The sequence below is a fragment of the Narcine bancroftii genome, chromosome 7, assembly GCF_036971445.1.
Source record: "Narcine bancroftii isolate sNarBan1 chromosome 7, sNarBan1.hap1, whole genome shotgun sequence".
Classification (NCBI taxonomy): Eukaryota; Metazoa; Chordata; class Chondrichthyes; order Torpediniformes; family Narcinidae; genus Narcine; species Narcine bancroftii.
Genome location: NC_091475.1, coordinates 197,783,034 through 197,809,180, shown reverse-complemented (window position 1 = coordinate 197,809,180; position 26,147 = coordinate 197,783,034). Strand labels below are relative to the sequence as shown.

The 26,147-nt window shown below is 43.6% G+C and overlaps 2 protein-coding genes and 1 long non-coding RNA gene across 9 annotated transcripts in view; 2 read left to right on the top strand and 1 right to left on the bottom strand.

Annotated features, from left to right (window-relative positions):
- The window catches only part of LOC138739581 (uncharacterized), a 36,484-nt gene extending 28,967 nt beyond the window's left edge, over positions 1-7,517 (top strand). The window contains exon 8 of the mRNA XM_069891913.1: positions 6,614-7,517. Within this exon, the coding sequence (XP_069748014.1) occupies positions 6,614-6,694 (81 nt within the window). The 3' untranslated portion in view covers positions 6,695-7,517. The remainder of the gene's footprint in view (positions 1-6,613) is intronic.
- On the bottom strand, positions 1,846-22,732 carry LOC138739582 (uncharacterized). The gene is made up of 3 exons (XR_011342332.1): positions 22,680-22,732; positions 7,267-7,487; positions 1,846-2,143 (listed from the first exon to the last, which is right to left on the bottom strand). It is a non-coding gene; the product is annotated as an uncharacterized lncRNA (long non-coding RNA).
- Positions 22,733-23,133: 401 nt separating this feature from the next.
- herc2 (HECT and RLD domain containing E3 ubiquitin protein ligase 2) overlaps positions 23,134-26,147 on the top strand; it is a 217,185-nt gene continuing 214,171 nt past the window's right edge. For all 7 annotated transcript variants that reach the window (XR_011342331.1, XM_069891912.1, XM_069891911.1 and 4 more), the window contains exon 1: positions 23,134-23,205. Coding sequence is in view for 6 of the 7 variants with exons in the window: in XM_069891912.1 (XP_069748013.1) it covers positions 23,134-23,205 (72 nt within the window). In the remaining variant the exon portion in view is untranslated. The remainder of the gene's footprint in view (positions 23,206-26,147) is intronic.

Here is a 26,147-nt window from a genome sequence, read left to right as displayed (position 1 = left end):
GCCAATGACAATTTTTCTCAAACAAAATAGTTCAGTAATAATTGGGTCTAGAGCAGTGATTCTCAACCTTCCCTTCCTACTCACGTACCACCTTAAGCAATCCCTTACTAATCACAGAACACTTATGGCATAGGGAATACTTAAAGTGTATGTGAGTGGAAAGTAAAAGTTGGGAACCACTGCACTAACTAATCCTTTGAGCACCTGTACTCTATAGAGCAATTCTCGAGCACCTGTGCCATAGGATGTTCTAGGTGCTCAGTGGCTAGTCAGGAATTACTTAAGGTGGTATGTGAGTGGAAAGAAAAAGGTTGAGAACCATTGACTTGAGTGGCTGAGTAATTTAGAATGGAAATACAGCCTTGAAGCTCGTGCAAAGCAAGAAGGAACTTCCTTCACTAAAGTGATTTTTTTTAAAAATTAATTTTTATTTAATGCTTTTCTCATGATCAAGTTTTTTTTGCAATGTTAGCATTCATCCCTAATTGTCATTAAGATGGTGGTGGTAAGAAGGATTTTTAATTGTTGCTCTCCTTCTAAAGAAGGTTTTCTGACAGTGCTTTTGGGGAAGGAGTTCTGGGAGCACCAAGAGCTGTGAATGCAGCTCAGACCATTAACGCAAAATCCTCTCCCCATCTTCATCAATAGTTCTCGTGGCTTTGGAAAAAGTAGCCAACATTGTAAAGGACTCATTCCATCATGGCCGCAACATACTTCTCTCTCTTCCTGTCGGGAAAAAGGTTCATTAGTGCGAGATGATGCACCACCAGATTCAAGGACAGTTCTTTTCCCAGCCATTTTCAGACAGCTGAAATGAACCTGAACTAGCTGCCTTTACACTGTTCGAACTGATTTCTCCCTGTAACTATGCACTCGGTACTATGTTTTTAAATTTTGATATACAGCACAGTCACAAGCCCTTTTGGCCCATGAGTCCATGCTGCTCAATTACACCCAATTGACCCGAACCCCCCCCCACCGGTACGTCTTTTGGAGTGTGGGAGGAAACCAGAACATCCAGTGGAAACCCATCCAGACACAGGGAGAACCTACAAACTCCTTGCAGACGGCGCTGGATTTGAACCCCGTTCCCGATCGCTGGCGCTGTAACAGTGCTGTGCTGACCGTTCCGCACAAAACCACTTTAATGTGTATGCGGTGACTGCTTCAAACTTTCACACTGTATCTTGGTATTATGTGACAATAAACTTGAACTTGATTGAAACCCAGCGAAGATGAAAGAATGGCAAGTCAGGAATTATCATAGCCTTAAGTTCTGTGGATGATGTTGCTTCAATTCATATTGCCCAGTCTGGGTGTAATTGGGCTCTTCATACCAGGCATGTTGGCCTGGGAGGGGATGCTGATATTGGATTACTTGTCCTGGCAGTGGATTTGAAGGATTTTGTAGATACTGTGAAAGAAAGCAAGTATATAAACCAGAGAGTATGAATGTGAAATAGTTTTCAGTGAGATAACATGGTTAGAATTAAAATGATAAAAACAGCAGGTAGTCTGAAACAGTTCCATGTAACTATTAATAGTATACTGAAGTTAAATGTCATGACATATGTGACACTATAAATAATGTAACTGTTTGGAAGGAGTGAATGCTATATTGTCAGCATCTATAGACACCATAATGGTCTCAATTCCTGCTCCGATATGGAACCCATAATTTCCATTATTGCTGCTACATACTGTTTTTTAGTCACAAGTAGGAGTTTAAAATGAGAAGACATATATTTATGAAGAGAGGCCAAATACTTAAAAGAGATCTGATGGGCAAGTTTTTCCACACAGACTGTTGGGTATATGTTACAGGCTGCCAGAGGAAGACAAAGACACTTTTTAAAAAACTTTATTTGTCTCTGTGCTCTACAGTTTTAAATTGTTCACATATAATTCACATATGATTAAAGACTTTATTCAAGGTCATTTGTATACATTTTGATTTCACCACGTAAAAATTCCAGCACTTTTTATATGTATTCCCCTCATTTCAGGGCACCATAATGTTTGGGACATTTAGCTTCACAGGTAAGTTTAATTGCTTCATTAGTGCAAGTATAAGAGAGCTTGGCTTGCTTGTAAGCTTTTGATCACATTTTTCAACAAAAGAACCACAGTTGTGCCAGTGAGGCTGCAAACAAGAATAAAACAGTGAGAATCATCGCCCAAACAATAGGATTACCAAAATCAACAGTTTGGAACATCATTAAGAAGAAAGAGGGTGAGATCAGTAATTGCAAAGGAACTGGTATTCTAAGGAAAACCTCCACTGCTGGTGACAGAAGAATTCTCATCATAATGAAGGAAAAGCCCTAAATGTATGTCCAACAGATCAGAAGCACTCTTCAGGTGGCAGGTATAGTTAAGTCAATGATTACTGTTCACAGAAGACTTCGTGAAAAGAAATACAGAGGCTACACTGCAAGATGCAAACCACTAGTTAGCCACAGAAAAGATTCGGTGGCATGGTTGGCAAAACGGTGAGTGCAACACCTTAACAGCACCAGTGATCATGACCGGAATTCGAATCCCACGCTGTCTGTAAGGAGTTTGTACGCTCTCCCTTTGTCTGCATGGGTTTTCCCCGGGGGCTCTGGTTTCCTTCCACTGTTTGAAATGTACCGAGGGTGTAGGTTAATTGGGTGGCGCAGGCTCATTGGCTGAAATGGCCGTGCTGTATGTCTAAATTTAATTTTAAAAATAAAAATTACGACTTCCTGTGGCAGCTCATTCCATACACCATGTGAAAAAAGTGTCCCTCTGGTCCCTTTTTAATCCTTCCCTTGACTATAGGGTCAAAAAATAGAATTGTAAAAAGTGAAGCAGAAAACAGTGGAAATGGGTTTACAAAAAAAAATCAGGAAGAACTCAACAAGTCAACCAGAGTCCACAGGGAGAGAAACAGAGTCAACATTTCAAGTCAAGTACTTGTCATCAAAATGGAAAATGGTATTTATGTAATAAATTATGATGATTAAATTTATAAAATTGCTAAGGAACATAAATCTTTTCTTTATAATAAATTATCAGGATTGGGTGAAGAGCATAGTCATATTTATAATTATGATGAATAAGGAATACAGATCAATTACATGAGACAACGAAGATTTTGCTTCCTGAACACTTTTGGGTGTATTTTATGGATTTTGGCCTGCTGATCATGAAGATCACGTTAAAATATTCCAATCACATACTGTTATATAAATATAACCTATTTTTGTGATTTCCTGTCATATTTAAAGTCTACTAGCATATTGCCCAGAAAGCAAGCTGTTTTGGTCAGTCCAAGCATGACTGGACATGCACTCAGTACATGTGCTTTGCAAATATTATTTTGGTCTAGTCAAAATAGGCCAAAGTCAGAATAGATACTGATAAGCTGTAAAGCAGCTCACATATACAGATGCTGTGCATTACATTGAGATAGATTAAATGCATGTGGATGCACAAGTTCTTCAGGCATTGTGAGTGTACTTAATAATAGCATTTACTGTCTTCAGGAAGATACAATAGAGCAGAAATGTCTATTGTTATGAGCCCAGAGGACTCCAAAACCAAGCAGCAATAGAAATCCACTAAGAGAATAGTTACTTAAACAAAAGTTGCTTTTAATTTTCTTTAAACAAAATAACAAGATCAAACTTTAACATTACTATTAACTTAACCTCCTTCTAATTCTAAGCGCACATGTATGTAATGTGTATATGTTCAGGAAAGTTCTCTGTTTCAATCATTCACTTTTCACTTCTCCAAGTTCACTGGTATCAGGCAATTCTCATACTGTGCATAGAATTTATGAATCTTCACCAGGCTCTGGTGCTTAAAGTTAAATGTTTACCATGTTGGACATACAAACTGATTTCCTCCAATCAGTCATTTCAGTGTCTTGCCAAAGCAATTGCCCCATCATAGGTTTTCCAAATGATAACCTCTTCCAGGTCACCACAGAGTTCCTCTTGTTTCCCTTCTTTCAGGATAAATGCTCTCGCCAGCTATTTCCTCTTGTAAGGACTAAAAGGGTTTTTAACAGGCTGAACTCATAACTCACAGCCCTTCTTCAAAATGGGGGTTTATAACAAGCCTGCCAGCTTGCCATTTTGTACCCTCAACTGCTACTGTAGAACTGACCTCTTTCTCTCCAAATGAGAAATCACCTGTTTGTTTATTCTCTCTCTGCCTGTAAAAACCACATGACTTCTTCCAGGGCTCCAAACCCAATAGTCAAAAGATCTTATCAGTATCTCTTGAGCCTGGAGTTTATTCCATTTGCACCTCCTTGTGAAGTTCTTTCCGAAGTAGTTCCATTGTCTCTGCAAAGCCAACTGGTGACACAATGTCTCACTTCAGCAAAGCTCCTGCATTTTAAATGAGATGTCTTTTGCGAAGTGTTACTCCGTTGGTGAAGTATAACCTAAGATAAACTCCCACAATCTATCTTTTAAAGATATATTTAACCCATAACCATTCTAACATATCCCGTAACACTTCCAATTTCTCCAGACTTTGGTGCACACAAAGACACACACAACATAGCCCTAATAGTCACATGTATATATAGAGAGATAATTTAAAATATATTTATATAAATATTTTGGGATGATTTACTCGGTAACAGGATACTGTTCATTAACCTCACAGCCTACAGGACGAAGCTATTTGCCAGCCTGGCAGTCCTGATTTTGATGATCCTGTACCCCCTTCTTGATGGTAGTAGGTCAAAGATACTGATGGATGGATGAAAAATTTCTTCATTAATTCTTTGAGTTCTACTTAAGCAGCACAGCCAGTAAAAGTAATCAGTGGAGGAAATGGAGACCTGAGTGATCTTCTCAGCTGTTTTGATTTCCAGTTTACAGGGCACTTTCAATTGTGGTCCTGTAAAATGTTGTCAAGATACCAGCCAATAGCCTTACCCTCCTCACCCTCCTGAGGAACTAAATGGGCTGCTGCTCCTTCCTGACTAATAAGGAGGCAGTGTGTCCAGAATAGATCATACCTTGATGTGCACACGAAAGAATGTGGTGCTCTCCATGACGGAACCATTGATGTTTAATGGAGAGTGGTAGATCTTCATCTTCCTGAAATCCAGAATCATCTCCTTTGTCTTGTCCATGTTGAGACTCGGGTTGTTGTTCTTGCACTATTTTACCAGCCTCCCAACCTCTCTATGTCTATCGAGTCCCATTTCCCTGCATTTGACCCAGATCCCTCTCAACCCTTCCTTTCCATGTACCTGTCTACCTATCGTTTGAAAGCCCTAATTTTCCCTGATTCTGCACTTCCTCTGTCAGTTGATTCCACATACCCTCCATCCTCTATGCAAAAGGTCCATTTTAAATCTTTTCCCTCTCAACTCAAATCGATGCTCTCTATTTTTAGATTTCCCAACCCTGAGGAAAAAGGGCCTCATGCTTTGACAAAATTCGACAAAGGTTTCCATCTATGCTCCAGTGAGAAAGATCTCAGCCTATCCAACCTCTCCTTTTCAATCAGGCTTCCCAGTCCCTGATTTTTTTTTCTGCTTCTTGGCATCTTTCTTCAGTTGGGTGACCAAAACTGCACACAATACTTTAAATGCAATCTCATCAATATCTTGTACATGATATCCTGCTCTTGTACTCAATGCCCTGACTAGGAACATAGGAAGTAGGAACAGGAGTAGGTCAAAAATGGCCCATCGAGCCTGCTCCGCCATTCAATACGATCATGGCTGATCTAATTTATGATCTAACTCCACCTACCTGCCTTCTCCCCATATCCCCTAATTCCTCTATCATGTAATGAGCGTGAGCATGTGAAACACCTTCTTTACTACCCAGTCTACCAGTGTTGCCATATTCATGGAAATATGTACCTGTACCCCCAAGTCACTTGGTTCTACAACACTCCCCAGGATCCTACCATTCACATGGAAGCCCTGCTCTGGTTCAACACCTACCATTGCTCAAAACCAGTTCTTGACAGTTAAATTCCATCTGCCGTTCCTTTGTCCAATTTCCCAGTTTATCTTGCTCCTGTTGTAATCTTAGATAACCTTCTTCACTGCCTACTGTGTCATCCACAAACTTACTGAATGCTAACGATATTGCTACTCAAGTTGTTAATACAGATGACAAACAATAAAGGACATAGCACTGATTCCTGAGGGACACCACTGGCAACAGGCCTGCATTGTGAGTAAGAACCCTCTTCTACCACCCCTGTCTCCTACCCCTGTCTCCTACCCCTGTCTCCTACCATCAAACAAATTCTGTATCAAAATAGCCAGCTTACTGGATGCATGAGATCTGACCTTCTGCATCAGGACCTCATCAAAGGCCATGCTAAAGTTTATGTTGACAACATCTACTGCCCTGCCATTGCCAATCTTCTTGGTCACCTCTTCAAAGATCAAACTCAATAAATTGCCGAGACATAATTTCCCACAAAAAGTGACAAATAGTTCCGTCATGGTCCAGGCACACCATTTTCAACCCAAAAGCTGTTCAGATCCCTATACAAAATGCTGAAAGCTCCTTAAAGTTTAAAGGTTGGACGTAAATCCTATCTTTGCATGAAATACAAACCGTATTAAAATTAAAATCTAATTTTTTAAACTCAGATAAAAGAAGTTGGTGTGGAAGATTCCAATCATGCAAAGACATCAGAAGATGCAAAATCGCAAGAGGAGGTCGAGGAATAAATGGATTCTTTATTGAAGGCTCAAATCAATTGTTTCTCTCAGGGTACACAAAAGCAAGTTGTGTTAATACAGTGCCAGTGCTGTGCTTGCTTCCAAAAAAGCCAATAGGTATCATTCCCAAGATCATGTTAAGTAAATGTGTCCTGCATTTCCTGTAATTATTAACCATTCTAACTTTCAATGAAATCTATTTACTCCTTAAGGAATTTTACTGTTATAAAGGAACAGGACAAATAAGGTAATATTATACACCTTTTATAATACTGCAGAAAGAGACTTGACATGATTATTTGTTACTAGCTCAGTTGAATGCAATGTGCTGATAGTTAATGACTTGTTTTTTCATGCTTCAATTAAAAAGTTACATAATAAATTAATTTTCTTAGCTCAAGATCAGAAAAGCTTTGGATTGCCTTTCTTATCTAATTACATGAAGGACGAGTCAGCTGTCTTCTAATAAGTATTTCAACAATTCAAGATAAATCACACTGCACCTTATCCACTGTTCTGTGCTCCACCACTGGGCCACAATGGTTCCAGAGTTTACCATCAATTAAATGCACTGCAATTACCTCATCTTCAAAACCCGTGGCTGCTGCAATCAAGAAAGACAGGAGCAGCAGAGGTGCTGGAACTGCTTGCCGATTCTCCTTCAAGTTGTCCTGTAATTCTTTATACAATGGTACCATGGACATCGCTTCATCAAAAGAACTGTGGAGTTCACTGCAACCTGATCAAAAGATAATTTGGGGTGGATAATAATTGCTGGGCTTTTGCCAGTGATGCATTGAACCTGATAAATAAATAAAATGACCATTACAATTCAGCAAAAGGAAAGGTTTACTGTGATAATTTAAGGTGGAATATAGTTGTTGGGTGGGTTAGGCAATTGAATGGAAAAAAAATCTAATCCATTTTCGTCATTCACTCATCAACGATCTCAAACAGGAGTGCAGGTCTTGTTGCAAAAAAATTGTACAAATTCAAACACACAATACAATCTCTTTCAACCCCAATCTGACATACAGAGCCCGTTTATACCCCCCCCCCCCACCCCCTCTTGCCCTGATACAACTAAGAATAAAGTCATAGAAATTATATAGTTACGAAAATCACAAATACCAGTGGGGTTAATGACCCCAACAGGAACCTAGGAAAAAACAACCAAAGTGACTAAGTGACAAAAGGTAAGGAATAAAATATTGTTTCAGTACCCTTGTTCCGAAGGGAGATAGTCATGTCTGCATACCAATATATTTCAGATAAGATTGCCACACTCTAACTAATGAGTCATATTTTCTCCTTAAATTGTATGTGGTTTTCTCCCAGGGAATGTAACTCTGCATTTCCATATTCCACCATGTAATATTTAGTTGGGAGTCGGACTTCCACGTGATGGCTATACATTTCCTGGCTACCACCAAGGTGACCTTCACAAACTGACTTTGGTATGTTTCCCAGAAGGTACAATTCTGGATCCTGTGGAAAATCCACCTTTGCAATTTTTTTCAGAATGTCCGCCAGGTCCCCTCCAGAAGGATCTCACCTTTGTACAAAGCCAGGTTGAATGGATAAAGGTTCAAATCTCCATGCCACACCTGAAGCACATTTGCGATTCAAACTCTTATCCACTCTTAGTGGAGAGGTCAAAAGCTTTTGCATTTATAGAGCACCTTTCATGGCACTGGAGTGACCTAGAGCACATTACAGACAACTTAGTACATTTGTAGCATCGCAATATAGAAAGTGACCATACCTTTGATTGCTTTCAGAGGTCAATGTCCAAGCCATCATCTAGATATTTATCAAAATATACAAGAGAATGGGCCTTGCATTTAATATCCACAAGAAAAACAGAAGAAAATAGGAGCAGGAATAGGTCATGAGGCCTTTCAAGTATGGCCCACCAATTAATACAACCATGGCTGATCTATGCTGGTCACCATCCCCGTCTATACCTCAATCTTTTTTTTCCCTCCACTCTAAATGCTCCTAATGATCCATCAGAATTCTCTGCCGAGACAGAGAGTTCCAGGAGTTCACCACACTTTCCAAGAACTTTTTCTGTCTTCTTTGGCTTGGCTTCGCGGACGAAGATTTATGGAGGGGGTAAAAGTCCACGTCAGCTGCAGGCTCGTTTGTGGCTGACAAGTCCGATGCGGGACAGGCAGGCACGCTTGCAGCGGTTGCCGGGGAAAATTGGTGGGTTGGGGTTGGGTTTTTCCTCCTTTGTTTTTTGTCAGTGAGGCGGTCTTCTTCAAAGGAGGTTGCTGCCCGCCGACTGTGAGGCGCCAAGATGCACGGTTTGAGGCGAGATCAGCCCACTGGCGGTGGTCAATGTGGCAGGCACCAAGAGATTTCTTTAGGCAGTCCTTGTACCTCTTCTTTGGTGCACCTCTGTCACGGTGGCCAGTGGAGAGCCACATTTTAAGGTTATAAATGATCAACCTCTTACCTTACAGTTACTTTCCCTTGCTTGAGAGTCTCTCACTAATGGACATATTCCAACATCTACCTTGTTACATCCCCCACCTTTAGGATCTTGTTGGATGAATAAAGTTACCTTTCATTCTTCTGAAGTTCAAGGTATACTGGCCCAAATTATTTAGTATCTCTTAGCAGGGCAACTTCTCATCCCAGGAATTAGCCTGGTGAATCTCTTTTGTACTACCTCCAATATTAGTCAATCTATTTTGAGGCAGGACGACCAAAACTGTGTGCAGTATACCTGATGAGGAGTTTTAACCTCTGACTCCTTTGCAAAGAAAGCCAAAATGCCATTTGCTTTCTTAACTATTTATTGGATCTGCCTGTTATCTTTTTGTATTCATCCACTGGAATTGACTCATTGATAACAATCTATCTTTTGATTTCTCTTACCAAAGAGCATGACCTCACTCTACCCCACACTGAACTCCATTTGTTTGTCCATGGCCTCATGCACTGCCAAACCAAGGCCACCCATAAATTAGAAGAGCAATACCTATTATTCGGTCTGGGCCCACTCCAAGTGGAAGGCATTAACACTGACTTCTCTGGTTCCATTTGGCCACTCCCCTGTCTCCCCCTCTTCCCCAACTCTCCTTTCCTCCAGCTCTCCACCACTTTCCTCTCAATTTAGAGAGCTATCCCCTTTCCCATCACTTCTCAACTTTTTTCTCTTGTATCCTCTGTCTCTTATCCACCTATGATCTCTTGCCTGTGGGCCTGTGCTCTTCCCCTCCCCTCCTCCCACCATTTTATTCAGGTGCCTGGCTGCATTTTGTTTATATCTTGATGAAGGGCTCAGGACCAGAATGTTGGATATATACCTTTATCATGGCTACATAAAGAATGTTATGACTTGCTGACTTTCTCCAGCAATTTTGTGTAAACTACAATTACAACGTTGGTAAACTTTCTTGTTTAACTCCATTTGCCACTCTTTTGTTAACTCTCTTAATATATCTCTAAACAGAATTACAATATCCTTTACATAATATGCCCTTTTCACTCATTCTTCATATATGTGACAATAAACAATTCAATTCCCCTTCCTGTAGAAATATATCGACTTCCTTTTTAAATATATTTAATTACCCAAACTCCATTGCCCTTTGTAGTGGAGAATTCCACAGATTCACCACTCTCTGAAATGAATTTTCTTCTTATCTGTTCTAAATGACATGACCATCCTCCTGAGGCCATGTACCCTAGTCCTGAATTTCTTTCTATCAGGAGCATTTTCCCTATATCCAGTCTGCTTTGTTCTGTTAACTTTTTATAGGCTTTATATGAAATCCTCTTCTGCACTCTGTAAGGTAAAACATCATGAGATGGGAATGTGTAGGGAGTTACCCTGTACAGGGCAGTAACAAGAAGGGGAGGTGTCCTTGTACTCCTGTTAGGTAAAACATCATGAGATGGGAATGTACAGGGCTGTAACAAGATGTAAATGCATCCTTGTACTTACAAGATAAGAGAGACATTGATGGATTGAGAGGCAGGAAGCTAGCAGGGAAAGGATAGCAACAGTTTTAGTCATTGGACAAGTAATGATATGATGATGTTCTAAGCATGTATCCAAGGGTATAAAAAATCACCATTTTGCTGATAACGGCAGAATGCATTCTCCGACTAACTTTGTTAGTCGCAAGTGTTACAATCCGGTAATAAAGAACAAAGAACCCTGATTTTGACTCAGCCTGGTGTTTGTCTCACTCATTCATGAACAAAGCAGACCTAACAACTCCAGTGAATGTGACTCCATCTCTCTTCGTAGGTTAGTCCTGCTATCTAATGAGCCTCTGTTGCATCCCCTCTATCGCAAGAACATGGTGCCGGGTAAGGTTGTCATTGTCTTTTTCCCAGGGTAGTGCATAAATTTGAGGTAAGAAGGAAAGATTTAAAAGGGGTCTGAGAGACACATTTTTCATGCAGACAGTGGGAGGTATGCATAGGCAGGTATAATTACAATGACTGAAAGTCTTCAGGTAGATACATGAGGGATAGGGCAAAACAGGCAAATAAGACTAGCTTAGGTAGACAACTCAGTCAGCATGGACAAGTAGGGCTGAAGGGCTTATTTCTATAGTTCCAGAGTATGACTCTAATATTCTCCTTCAGATAAAGAGACGAATAAACTGCACATATAACCCCAGATGTCACCTCATCAAGACCCTATGCAATGCAACAATACTTCCTTGTTCCTATACTCAAAGACGTTTTACAATGAAGGCATCATATAATTTGCCATTGTACTGTTTGCCAGTGACAGACAAAACAGATTGTTCATCTGTTTTGTGCATAGCACACACAATGTATGATAAATTAATCCTGTCACGTCTGTCCATTTGTGAAGCGACCAGAATTGGCAGCTTGCTGAATAAGCAAAAACTTTAATCCCTGTGGAGCATTAACTGAATTTATTCTCGTCCCTTCCCTCCAAAGCAGCATGTTTCCCAATATTAACTGGGTCTAAGGTGCCATGTTCCCTTCTGATTCACTCAGACTGTAATTCATGCACTCCTTTTAAACTGACTAGGATCATGTTTCCTGTATTCCCCTCAAAGTGACTAAGATTCCTGTTTCCTGGACAATCTTTAAACTGACTAAGGTGCATTTTCCCATCTCCTTTTCAATTTAGTGGGTGAATTGCAAAGTTTATTACCTATGCTGTGTAATATAAAAAAAAGTGAATTAAAAACATTGAGTACAGTATTAATAATGAACAACATCAGAAAAATTCATTAACCTGATTCCAAAAACAATTCTCAGCAAGTATTAGAATTTTACTTTATGGGAAAAAGTCATGTGGTTTCTTTGAGTCAATATAATTCACGAGGTTCTGTATTCCTACATTTATGGCCCATCACCTACATGCAATTGCTAACACTCTTTTAATGTGCCTTATTAAAATTTGAATTAAGGATATCCTTATTCATGAATGAGCTGCTATAATAATATTATATTCAAAAGTCCAAAATACATATAAAAGATGTTTGTTCTATAAGTGGCACAACTAGTTTCCTCTCTCCATCAAGTATGAGGTTCTACACTTGATAGGTAAACCAGGGCAGGACTTGCACAGCGAATGGTTAAACCCCAGAGAGTACCACTGAGGGGCACATGTACATAGTTCCATGAAAGTGGCACACAGATATTGATAATGAGCATGTGATATACATTATACAATCTACATACTTGCTGTAACTGCAGAGGTACCTTGTAAAAAAAATATACAAAATCTAAAAAAAAGTACACTTAATTGAATTAGAGTCGACAAAGAACCAGAGAACATTGCAGCACAGGAACAGGCCCTTCAGCTCTTCTACTCTGCACTGAACTGCCTTGTTCCACTGACCAGCACCCAGATCATATCCCTCCCATCCAAATACCTCTCCAAATTTTTTATTAAATGTTAAAATTGAGCCCGCATTCAACACTTCAGCTGAGAGCTTGTTCCTTACTCCCACTATTCTCTTTGCGAAGTTCCCCCTAAACCTTTCTCCTTTCGCCATTAACCCATGCCACCTGGTTTGCATCTCATCTAACTTAAGTGGATAAAATCCTACTTGCATTTACTCTATCGATACCGCTCATAATTTTGTATACCTCTATCAAATTACCCCTCATTTTTCTATGCTCCAGGGAATAAAGTCCTAACATGTTTAACCTTTCCCTGTAACTGAGCTCCTAAAGTCCCGGCAACATCCTCATAATGTAAATCTTCTCTTTACCCTTTCAATTTTACTGATATCTTTCCTGTAATTAGTTGAACAAAACTGCGCACAATATTTGGTCTCATCAAAGTCTTATACAACTTTACCATAACATCATAACTTTGATTTATGAAGGCCAATCTGTCAAAAGCTCTCTTTACGACTATACTAGTGACACTTTCAGGAATTATGTATCTGTATTCCAGATTCTTTTGATCTACCACACTCCTCAGTGCCCAACTGTTTACCATGTATGTCCTACCTTGGTTTGTCCTTCCAAAATGCTACACCTCACACTTGACTGCATTAAATTCCATCTGCCATTTTTCATCCCATTTTTCCAGCTGGTCCAGATTTCTCTGCAAGCTTTGAAAGCCTTCCTTGCTGTCCACTATACCATCTGCAAATTTGCGAACCCAATTTACCACATTATCATCCAGATCTTTGGTATAGATGACAAACAATAATGGACCCAGCACAGATTCCTAAGGCACACTTTCAATCTGATAGACAATCATCCACAACCACTCTCTTGCTTTTTTAATAAGACCAATGTCGAATCCAGTTTACTACTTCACCGTGAATACTGAGCGACTGATCATTCCTGCTAACCTCCCACGTGGGACCTTGTCAAAGGCCTTACTAAAGCCAACGTAGACAACATCTAGTTTTTCCTTCATCAACCTGGTAACCTCCTTGAAAGAGCTCTCAGATTAGTTAAATATGACACACCATGCACAAAGTCACACTGACTACCCCTAATCAATCCCTGACAATCCAAATACTTGTATTTCTGATCTCTTAGAAAATATTCCATTAACTTACCTAATACTGATGTCACTGGCCTATAATTTCTTGGATTATTTTTTGAGCCTTTTTTTAAATAACAGAACAACATTCAAGATTCCTTTATTGTCGGGTAATAAAGCAGGTGTAATATTAGACAAAATTTGCTTTAGTTTTTTGTAAGGCAGATAGATTTGCCATCAGCACAAATTTCCAGGCATCTCTAACAGTCAGAGAAAGAGAAACAAAAGAGAATACCTCCAGAATTTCCATGGATTCACTTCCTGCACTCCTGCAGCCTCCGCAGCTACACAGACTCCAGTCCAACCATTGGCAACCTGAGCTCCAGATCCAAACCTCCAACACGATCAGGAAGCCTCAGCGCCCTTGCATCCCAATTCTGATTCCTGATCCCCTTTAGCCAGTCTCAAATCAGTCTTTAGCAGTCCATAGCCTACTGTGAGTCCTTTAACTGCAGTCGCTATCAGCCTGTCTGGGTTTCTCATCTTGAGTCGCCAACAGCTCACAGCCTGTATGTTCTTCAACTGCAACGTCCCTCACTGCTCCGCTGCCATGGTTACCATCCCATGGATAATCTTACCTGAGCAACCCTCCAATTCTCCAGCATCTTACCCATGACTGACATTTTAAATATATCTTCTAAGGCTCCTACAATTTTGATTTGCCTCCCTCAAGGTCCAAGGGAATAACTTGCCAGGCTCTGAGGATTTATCCACCTGTAGCAGCTGCTACACACAGAAAACACCACTAGACTCGGTGGGGTTTCCAGTAGAACTGATTATTTGAATTTCATGCGTGCCCCTTTAAGGCCAACGGGAGTTCCTCCCCGGGCAGTGGTTATGTCATTACATGGCCCAGGGCGCGAGCAGTGGCCTAAGCCACGAGGCAGAGAGTAAGCCCTGATGGCGCCATCTTCTGCAGCTGCCCCACCAGCACGGTGGTACTAAGGGGGCTGGTTCACTTACAAAGATGTGCGCTGCCACATACCCTTATTTGGTTCAAGACAGCAAGCACCTCCTCTTTAAACTGTATACGTTCCATGACCTCATTGCTTGTTTGCCTTACATCCTTGGACTCTGTGCCAGTTTCCTGAGCAAATACAGATACAAAAACCATTTCAGGCCTCCCCCATCTCTTCAGGCTTCGTACATAGCCAACCCATCTGATCTTCAACGGGACCAAATTTGTCCATTATTAACCTTTTGCTCTTAACGTACCTGTAGAAGCCCCTAGGAATTTCCTTCACCTTGTCTGCCAAAGCAACCTCATATTCTTTTAGCCCTCCTGATTTCCTTCTGAAGTTTTTTCTTTCACTCCTCAAGCAGAACAGTTAGTGTAGCGGTTAGTGCAATGATATTACAGAGCCAGCGACCTGGGTTTGAATCCAGGAATTTGTACATTCTCCCTATGTCTGCGTAGGTTTCCTCCGGTTACTTCTGGTATCCTCCCACTCCAAAATGTATCGGGATTGTAGGTTAATTGGGGTATGTGGATGGCATGGCCTCGAGCTCTATGTTGAGATTAAAATTTACCTCATTTGCTCCTATACCTGCTATACACCTTTCTCTTCTTAAACAGATCCCCAATCTCCTTCAAAAACCAAGGTTCTTATGCTTGTTAACTTTGCCATTAATCCTGACAAGAAATACAAACTCTGTACTCTCAAAGTTTCGCCTTTGAAGGCCTTCCATTTACTGAGCACATCCTTGCCAGAAAACAACCTATCCCAATCCATGCTTTCTAGATTTTTTCTCATTTCCTCAGAATTTGTCTTTCTCCAATTTAGAATCTCAACCTGAGGAGTAGACCTTTCCTCATCCATAATTATCTTGAAACTAATGGATTATATACCAAAAAAAAAGATAAATATGCAGTTATACTGCTGTTGCAAAAAAAAAATGACTTAGCATTCATGAAGTCATGGCTGTCCCTGATTAGTGCAACAAGGGGAGGAGTTCATGAGCCTGAAAGCTATTCTTGGATTTACTGCCAGAAGGTTGGAGTGAGAAGAGGTCATGAGCAGAGTGAATAAAGTCTTTTGTAACGTTGGCAGCCCTTCTTGAAGCACCACCTCAGACAGATGCATTTAAGCGGATGTGAGATCAGAGCCCATCATACACCTGGCTGTTTATTACTTTCGGAAGCCTTCCTGTTCCAGGGTAGTCAAATTTCGAAACCAGGTTGTGATGTAACTTGTCTGTATACTATCCACAGTGCAATTGTAGAAGTTTGATAGAATGTTTGATGACATGCCAAATATCCTCAGACTATTTAGAAAATAGAGGCATTGGTGTGCCTTCTTCACTGTTGCATCAATGTACTGTTTCCAGAACTGGTCTTCTAAATATGGAGCTCCAAGGGTTCCTGCTGAGTTCACTATTGTCAGTCATTTATGTTAATGACTTGAATGACAAGGTAGTTTGCAGGATGAGTGAATTTGTACATGACATCAAAACTGATGATAAAGTTACCTCATATGACAAGAGTATCTAAATGAACTGGGAAAGTGGGCCAAGGAATGGAAGACAGAATTTAACTCAGACAAAAGACATTGTTTGACTTGCTGAGTTTCTCCATCATTGTGTTTTTACTTAACTCAAATATGAGAGTTACACTTTCATTGGTTAAACCAAGGCAGAAATTACATGACATTGAGTACAGAAGGGAAGTCATGTTACAATGGTGCAAGAGTATAATGTTTATTTACGGTCACCGGCCATAGGAATGATATAATTAAACTGGAAGCGTGTAGAAAAGACTCACAAGAACATTAATGGGAATGGTGGGCTTGAATTTGGAGAGCCTGGAGCATTGGAGGGGTACCTTTACAGAGGTTTATAAAATCACAAGGGGTATAGATAAAATATATTGCCATAGTCTTTTTTTCTCTCATCTCAGGGAGGTAATCTAAAACTAGAAGGCATTGATTCAAGGTAAGGGGAAATATTGAGGGGCACCTTTTCTACACAGAGTGGTGAATTAATGGAACAAGTGGCCAGAGGAAATGGTGGAGTCGGGTTTAACATTTAAGACATTTGGACAATTATGTGAATAAAAAGGTGTAGAGGGATACAGATCAAACACAGGAAAATGGTACTAGCTTGGTCAGCAAGGACAAGCTGGGCCAAAGGATCTACTCGTGTTGTAAAGCTGCACGACAATCTCTTTCCATCATTCTCTCATCAGTCTTCTGGACTTTTAATGCCTATGACATTAATGCCATTGCTGTCAGAACTCACCAGAGCACTATTCTGATACCTCAGGGGCTGCTCCGGGTGGTTCCCCCCACTACTTAGTGCTATTCTGGACATAAAAGGATCCTGTTACTTCCACGACCGGTCGTCCTCCTTCCTCATCCTACCATTTGTTCTCAATTATACAATACAAAATACAACATGGTGAGATCTCCGGCAACAAAAATGCCGGACTGCACCCCTGCTATGGTGTGGAGCTTTGCTGTTCATAGAACTTGAGAGCAGCAGGGATTACAAATGGGGAGCAATGAGAGAGATTCTCACAGAACTACCTTCAGAGAGCAAAGGAGAATCTCTTTTAGGGTAGGCATCCCTGGTGGAGTTTGAGAGCAGCAAAAATTACAGATGGGGGAGCAGTGAGAGAGATTCCCACAGAACTACCTTCAGAGAGCAAAGGAGAATCTCTTTTAGGGTAGGCATCCCTGGTGGAGTTTGAGAGCAGCAAAAATTGCAGATGGGGAACAGTGAGAGAGAATCCCACAGAGAGGTTTGGTTTCCACTGTAACACGACTGATTGCACTCAGAGACAAGCGAGGACTACAAATACGCTTGTAATAGCTTACAATCAATGGCCGGTAGACACAATAGTCCTCAGGTGAATCTGAGGAAAGGCGGGAAAACCAAGGTTTATATTGGGGTAGGTGAGGGTGGAGCCAAGGAAGGAGTTAGCCATCTGAACAATACAGAGAGAGTGAATTCCAATTCACTGCATTCACCCCTTCCTTCAGAATTGAGCCTGTGGGTGAAAAACAGAGACGATTCATTCAAAAGAACTAATATTTTACCAATATTTACAGGTTAAGCCTATCAGGGGGTCTGGTAATTCTGTCAAGCACTGCAGTACTGGAGGAGTTTGGATTTCCTGAACTCCCTGTGGTACAGGGTCAGTGGATCTCGAGGGCTCCAGCCATGCCATTGGGTGGATTGGACCACTTCCTGAGCAGTGTCCTCCAGGACCCTAAGTGGGGTATTTGGTAGTTCCTGGCTCACTTGAGGCATTGGATCCTCAGTTCCAGCAGGTGCCAGGTCTCTGATCAAGACAATTTCCTCTCTGCTGTCAGGATATGCCACAAAGGCATACATTGGGTTGGCGTGCAGCAGGTGCACCCTCTCGATCAGGGAGTCTGTCTTGCTCCTCCTCATGTGCTTTCTCAGCAGTACTGGCCCTGATGCCATTAGCCAAATTGGGAGAGTAGTCCCAGATGTGGATTTCCTCTGGAACGTAAACATAAGCTCGTGAGGAGTTGCATTGGTCACTGTGGAGAGCGATCTTATGGAGTAGGGCGCTCTGGGTAGGGTACCTTGCCAGTGTGAGTCTGGAAGGCCTTTGGACCAGAGAGTCAATTTCACTGCCTTCCATACAGTTGTGTTCTCTTTTTCAACTTGTCCATTCCCCCAGAGATTGTAGCTAGTTGTCCTGCTTGAGGCAATGCCTCTTACGAGCAGGTACTGGCGTAACTCTTCGCTCATAAATGATGATCCCCGGTTGCTATGGATATAGCTGGGATACCCGAACAGGGTGAAGGCCCTGATGACCATGGTGATCATGTCTGGGCAGGGGATGGCTAACAGAAAACATGAGTACTCATCAATGACTTTGAGAAAGTACACATTTCCGTTGGTGAAAGGGAGGAGACCCTTTAAATTGACACTGAGCCGTTCGAAGAGGCGGGATGCCTTTATCAGGTGCAGACCTGGTCATTTCCCTGATGTCCTCAATGGAGTTCGGCAGGTTGATAAAATGAGCCATGCGAGTGATGCCTGGTGGCAAAGCTCAACATGCAGTGACCGCAAATGGCCGGTGTGTGCCGAAGCACAGCTTCCTTTTGATGAGGTTCACTGAGAGTACCTGACCTGTACGCTATGTCATAATTATAGGTGGAGAGTTTGGCCAGAGCTACATAGGAGGCATTGCTTTCCACCTGGACGGGTGCATTCTCGTCCACCACATGCATGGTGGCCTTTGTGATGCAGCTCCGAATGTAGTCGAATGCTACCTAGGCTTCGACCAATGATGAGGAGGAGTTAGATTTTAAGAAGGGCTGGAACTTATCCGCAGAGTGAGAGACTCACTTATAAGCTTAATAGCTAACAATCAATGGAATAGTAAAAGAAGCCCAGCACCTCCTTAAGGCTTTCATGGTCTTTGGGATCAGGAGGTCTAACGGGGTACATTGGCCAGGGCCATTGACGCCATTCTCCACCATGATCGTCAGATGTTTCATTTGGAACACGCACTTACTGGAGTTGTATGCAAGGTTCAGGGCCTTGGCTGTATGGAGAAATGCCTGGAGGTTGGCGTCATGGTCTTCCAGAGTGTCCACAAATGGTGATGTTGTTGAGATAAGGGAGGGTGGCCTTTAACCTGTACTCGTCGACGATTTTGTCCATCTCTCTCTGGAAGACCGAGACCCCACTAGTGATGCCAAAAGGACCACCTGGAACTGATAAGAGCTGTCTGTCTGCCTCAAATGCTGTATAGGGGTGGTCCTTGGATCAGATTGGTAACTGGTGGTATGCAGCTTTCAGGTCAATGGTTGAATAGACAAGATACTGCGCAATTTCGTTTATCATGTCTGAAAATCGAGGGAGGGGGCATGCACCCAGGAGTATGAAATGATTAATTGTTTGGCTATAGTCAATCACTCGCCTGGACTTTTCTTCCCCTTTCACGACAACCACCTAAGCTCTCCATGGGCTGTTGCTAGGCCCAATGACATTTTCTTTGAGCAGCGGCTGTGCCTTGGCTCTAATAAATTCCTGATTCCCCCACCCTATATTGCCTGCTCGTTGGAGCTATTGGTTTGCAATCGGGAGTCAGGTTTGGAAATAGTGAGGGAGGAATCAATATTTAGGGTGGAGAAACTGCATGTGGTGTCTGCCTTTTGGGACCTTCTGTTTCGCACTGTGATTGGAGGAAGTGGGCCAGAGTACTCCATGGTCATGCTTTTAAGGTGACACAGAAAGTGCAACACTTGAGCGCATAAATCCTTTAGCACTTACAATCAGAACTTATAAAATTACCCTCCTTTTGCAGTTAGATGTGAGTGCGAAGCTTGGAAAATACGATAGTCTGTCAGGTACACTCTTAAGTTGTCACAGTGCCGTCACAGAGTTTATAAAGCTCTTAGTGGAGCCAGTGTCTACAAAGCAATCAGTCAAGTGTCCGTTTATCCTCACCTCCATCATCAAGTTATTCAATTAGTGAGGTATTGGCTGAACCAGGATGACCGATGCCAGTGCTCCGGAAACCCCATCGCTCCCCATGTTGATGTTGACTCTCTCCTCTTGGCCTACAGACAAGATGGTATCGACCACGAGGCGCAGCAAGATGGCCACCCTCCATCTTAAGGACTAGGTGGTGTCGACCTCGATGCGCGGCAAGACGGCTGCTGTAACTTCCTGTGATACTTTACTTCCGGTGGTAGGCCTCGACACGAGGCATAGCAAGATGCTGGCAGCGAGCAGCATAGAGAGGCTGAGGCCGGCACTTCCGGACTTGGGCACGGGTTGAATGATGATTCAGGAGTTGCACACGTGGTGGCCCCTCTTTGGGTTCCCTTTAGCCCAGCAAACCTTCACCCAGTGCCCTCCTTTACCGCATCTTGAGTACACGGAGCACTTCGCAGGACATCAGGAGCAGGGGTGCTGTGCTTGTCCGTAGAAGCAGCATCCCCAGTCGCACATGGCCACAGCAGTCGGCGCTGGGGCTGCGGGGGGCGTCACCAGCGCCCCAATGACCTGACCCTTTGAAAAGGCGCCGCTTTTGCCCGTGAGGTCGTCAGCTCCCAGTTGGGATTGTTCGAGTGCTTTCGCCAGCTCCAGGGTGCTGGCTAAATCTTTCTTCTCAAACTCTAGCAGTCGCTGCCTCATGAACCTTGACCTCACTCCTGTCATGAGGGTGTCCTGGATTTGTTCTTCCCAGGCCGTGGCTGCTTTGTAGTGGCATTTTTCTAGTAAAGGCCCACAGTTCAAGAACATAATCGTCCAGTGACTCACCCAGATGCCGCTGACATTGAGAAAGTTGGTGCCCCGCCAGCACGTCGTTCTGGGGCCTCGTAGCGAGCCTTCAGCCTCCTATGGCCAACTTGTACGTAGCACAGTCTCTGATGACAGCAAACCCCTTGGGGAAAGACTCGAGAGAGAAGTGCCATTCTCCAGAGACTATCAGAGTTGAAGACATCCTGTGTGGCCGTCAGGTAAGACTGGGAGCACTGCAGCCGGTAGGCGAGTTCCTCCGGGACCTCTCAGGGGACAGAGGGTCGACCTGGAGCATGCCTGGCTTCATTCAGCAGGGCTTCCACCCTGCTTCAAAGTTAAGCTATTAAAATTGTAATGTGACTGATTGCACTCAGAGACAGGGGGGGGGGGGGGGGTGGGAAGTACAAGCAAGCTTTTAATAGCTTACAATCAATGGCCAGTAGACACAAGAGTCCTCAGGTGAATCTGAGGTAAGGCGGGAAACCCAGGGTTTATATTGGGGCGGAGCCAGCCACCTGAACACGACATAGTCAGTGAATTCCAGTTCACTGCAATCACATTGAGTGATTTTTGTGTATTTTCAGACAAGGACATTTGTGGACGATAATTAAAAAGGAGCCCATTTGCGGGGAGAGGGGAGGAGGAGGAGGAGGGGGAGGGAGGAGGAGAGGGAGGAGGAGAGGGAGGGGGGAGGGAGGAGGAGAGGGAGGGGGAGGGAGGAGGAGAGGGAGGGGGAGGGAGGGGGAGGGAGGAGGAGAGGGAGGGGGGAGGGAGGAGGAGAGGGAGGGGGGAGTGGGCAGGGGTTGGGGAGGGGAGGGGCAGGGATTGGGAGGGGGAAGGGTAGGGGGCGGGGAGGGGGAGGAGGAAAGGGAGGGGGAAGGAGGAGGAGAGGGAGGGGGAGGAGGAGGGGGAGGTGCAGGGATTGGGAGGGGGAAGGGTAGGGGGCAGGGGAAGGGTAGGGGGCGGGGAAGGGTAGGGGGCGGGGAGGGGGAGGAGGAAAGGGAGGGGGAAGGAGGAGGAGAGGGAGGGGGAGGAGGAGGGGGGAGGTGCAGGGATTGGGAGGGGGAAGGGTAGGGGGCGGGGAGGGGGAGGAGGAAAGGGAGGGGGAAGGAGGAGGAGAGGGAGGGGGAGGAGGAGGGGGAGGTGCAGGGATTGGGAGGGGGAAGGGTAGGGGGCAGGGGAAGGGTAGGGGGCGGGGAAGGGTAGGGGGCGGGGAGGGGGAGGAGGAAAGGGAGGGGGAAGGAGGAGGAGAGGGAGGGGGAGGAGGAGGGGGGAGGTGCAGGGATTGGGGGGAAGGGTAGGGGGCAGGGGAGGGGGAGGAGGAAAGGGAGGGGGAAGGAGGAGGAGAGGGAGGGGGAGGAGGAGGGGGGAGGTGCAGGGATTGGGAGGGGGAAGGGTAGGGGGCGGGGAGGGGGAGGAGGAAAGGGAGGGGGAAGGAGGAGGAGAGGGAGGGGGAGGAGGAGGGGGGAGGTGCAGGGATTGGGAGGGGGAAGGGTAGGGGGCGGGGAGGAGGAAAGGGAGGGGGAAGGAGGAGGAGAGGGAGGGGGAGGAGGAGGGGGAGGTGCAGGGATTGGGGGGAAGGGTAGGGGGCGGGGAGGGGGAGGAGGAAAGGGAGGGGGAAGGAGGAGGAGAGGGAGGGGGAGGAGGAGGGGGGAGGTGCAGGGATTGGGGGGGAAGGGTAGGGGGCAGGGGAGGCCCCCCCCAACCCGCCACGAAATGACACTGAAGGCACGAGAAACCTACCTGCTCAGTCGCCCAACAAACCGAGCAGCGGAAGTCCCACCCCCCGGAAGTCCCGCCGTCCGACCCACAAACCCCTCCCCCATTGGTTCAGCGGGCAGAAAAGAGCTCCGGGCGATCCGATTGGGCGACTGGACCTGCCATTGCCGGTGACGTCAGCACGCCGTTGCTGATGGCTGGTACCTTCCCGTGTCGATGATCCCGACTTCCTGGAGAGGGAGAGAGGGGGAAAGGGAAAGGGAGGAAAGAAAAAGGGGGAGTGCGTTTGGAGCGAGAGAGGAATTGGGTTTGACGGGATGGGCGAGGAGAAGGACCGCTTCTGAGGGGACGGGGGGCGCCCATTGACGACGATGCGTGTGTTTTTCCTTTGCTCCCACTCTCTTTGGCGTTGAAGACCCGAGGTCGGGGGGGGGGGGGGTCGGGGGAGGAGGAGGGGTGGGGGGGGGGGGTGGGGAAGATGCCTCTCGACAGATTCTGCTTGGCAGCCCAGGCTCGGTTCGATTCCAAGTGGCTGAAGACGGATTTGCAGGTATTAATTTATTCTGCTTGTGTCACCCGTTCAGGATCGTGTCCTGAGAAATAAGGAGAAGGAAGCTCAGGGGCTGCTGCATTTCTCCACGGGTGGGTGGGTGGGTGGGTGGGTGGGAGATGCAGATTAATGCAGTGTGGCCATATTGTGAGTCTGTTTTGCAGGCAGCAGCCGTGAATATGAATCCGTCCCCCCTGCCTTGTAATTTTCAAGACTGGAAATCTGACTGGAAATTGCAGGGAGGATGAGAAACGCATTTGTTTTAAAAGGCTGTAAATCCTTGGATGGAGTTCAATTTGCTTCTGAGTTATGTCAGCATAACTGATGATTACTCGCCTTGAAATACTGTACTGCAAGGATCAGTTTACTCTTGCACATGTAGAAGATGGCATTGATAGCAACAATTTGCAAAGGGTTGTCTTAATCTTGTAGATTTTAAATAGAATGAGGTGAAACCGATGTCTTCTTTGTGTTAAATAATTATTAATTGGGCTGAATCGTTTGCATCTTGGCACCTTTCGATTCTATTCTGTTCATAGCCTTTGTGAAGGGGCACTTGTTTTATGGCTGGGGGAGGATCATGGAGGAAAGGAGGGGACAGATTGTCTTTTCAGCTAAAGTTGACCCCTTTTTTTAAAAAAAAAAGTCGATGGCAAGGGGTTAGTCGGATGTAGAAAAATTAGTCAGCTAAGTAAAAATTAGAACATTTAGTGGAATATAGATTTGATCTGCTTGTATTGCATTTCAGGGACAGTTAAACCAAGCAGAATATGTGCTCATCCTGATGGAAAAGAGGGAAAAAAGCTGATTGGATTTTTTTGAATATTTTGTTTTGTTTTTTCCCCAAAAATATACATAGTAACATTTTAAACTTTTTTTCTCACAGCAAACAAAAACAGACCAGTCCCACCCCCCCCATACACACACACACACACACACACACACACACACACACACACACACACACACACACACACACAGCATCAGAGCTTGCATATATTTTAAGTATAGAGTACAGTCAAAAAAACATTTTTTTAATATATAATAGTTACTTTTGTACCTTTTTTATTACTGTATCTGGGTCCTGACACCAGACCTTTATAAAAGTGTCATATTTATTCTTTAAATTGTGTTTTTTTTTCCAAAAAATGTCTTATTAGCTTCTATTATTTTGGTCTTAGTGCCTTATTTTTGGCATCTGGTTGCAGACTATGAAAAATGTATGCAAGGGTGCATGTTGAATGATAAGAAAATAACATGCTCAGGTGTTGTTGGGTGAGGCCAAGTCATTCTATGTTTAATTCCAAGTGCCTTGTCCAGTCCAATCTCCCTTCATCTAATTATTCTTAAATGTTGATGGACTTTGAATTGGAGCAGTCGACATACTTTGGGAGGTGGGGCGGGGGGGATTTTGCTTGGTAAAGAATGATTTTAATAAAATGTTTCTTTACTACATCTTGTGTCTTTTGTTTCTATTTGTTGTTATCTTTTCATTCTAATCCCTGCAATAATTCAGGGATTAGAATGAAAAGATAACGATAAATAGAAACAAAACTTTCACCACCAGGTTCAGGAACAGCTACTACCCCTCCACCATCAGACTGTTCAACAACAAGCTCAATCAAACACTTGATTAAGGACTCTTACTAATGAACTTTATTGTTTTTTCTTTCTGTATTGCACAGTCAGTTTGTTTACATTTCTTGGTTACATGTCTCACCCACAGGAAAAATAATCTCAGGGTTGTATTTGATGTCATGTCTGTGCTCTGACAATATTGGAAAATTTGAGACAGAAAACCCTTTAAAACCAAAACAATCGTACCTACAACTTTAACTGTGAAGTTTGAGTTTCAACTTGTGTGGATTTTTATACTGCCAACCGGTTAAGAGATCAGCATATTGCATTCCATAGATCAACATTTTTCCGTTTTACTGTTCCATTGATACCTAAAATATCTGATATCTCAAAAAATTACTTTTTAGATGCAAAGAACTTAAATAGAAGAAGACAAACATTGTACAATGCATTGAACTGAGATCATTTAATTCAGTTTGGTATGCTCATCTTGAAAGCCAATTTATTTTGCTTTAGGTGCAGATTTATTGTATATCTCACTCCAGCAGGCCTGGTACCCTTCTCCTTCAAACAGGCGTCAATCATTCTGTTGCCGAAGAAGAGTCTAGTTTAATGACTATCGACCGGTAGCACTTGCATCAACAGTGATGTAGTGTTTTGAAAGGCTGGTGTTGAAGCATATCAGATCCTGTCTGAGAGGTGATGTGGATACGTTCCAGTTCCATCGTAGCAACAGGTCAACGGCGGATGCCATCTCAGTGGCTGTACACAAAACCTGGAACACCTGGACAGTAAAGATGATTTCATCAGGATGTTCTTTATTGACTATAATTCAGAATTTAACATTATCATCCCCTCAAAACTAATTAGTAAACTCCAGGACCTGGGACTCAACACCCCACTATGTAATTGGATCATGGATTTCCTCACCTCCAGACTACAAATAATGAGGATTCGTGGAACATCTCCATAATCTCCATCAGTATTGGAGCACCACAGAACTGAGTTCTTAGCCCCTACTCTACTCACTTTACTTCTACAACAGTGTGGCTCAGTACGACAATAACACAATCTACAAATATGCCAACGATACCACAGTAGAGGGTTGTATAAAGAAAGGTGATGAGCCAGCATACAGGATAGAGATTGAAAACTTGGCTGAATTATGCACCAACAACAACCTTGCACTCAATGTCACCAAAACTAAGGAGCTGATTGTTGACTTCAGGAAAGGAAAGGCGGAGGTATACAATCCAGTGATCATTGGGGAATCAGAGTTGAAGAGGGTGAACAAATTCAAGTTCTTGGGAATCAATATCTTGGAGGATCTTTCCTAGACTCAACACACCAATGGCATTGTGAAG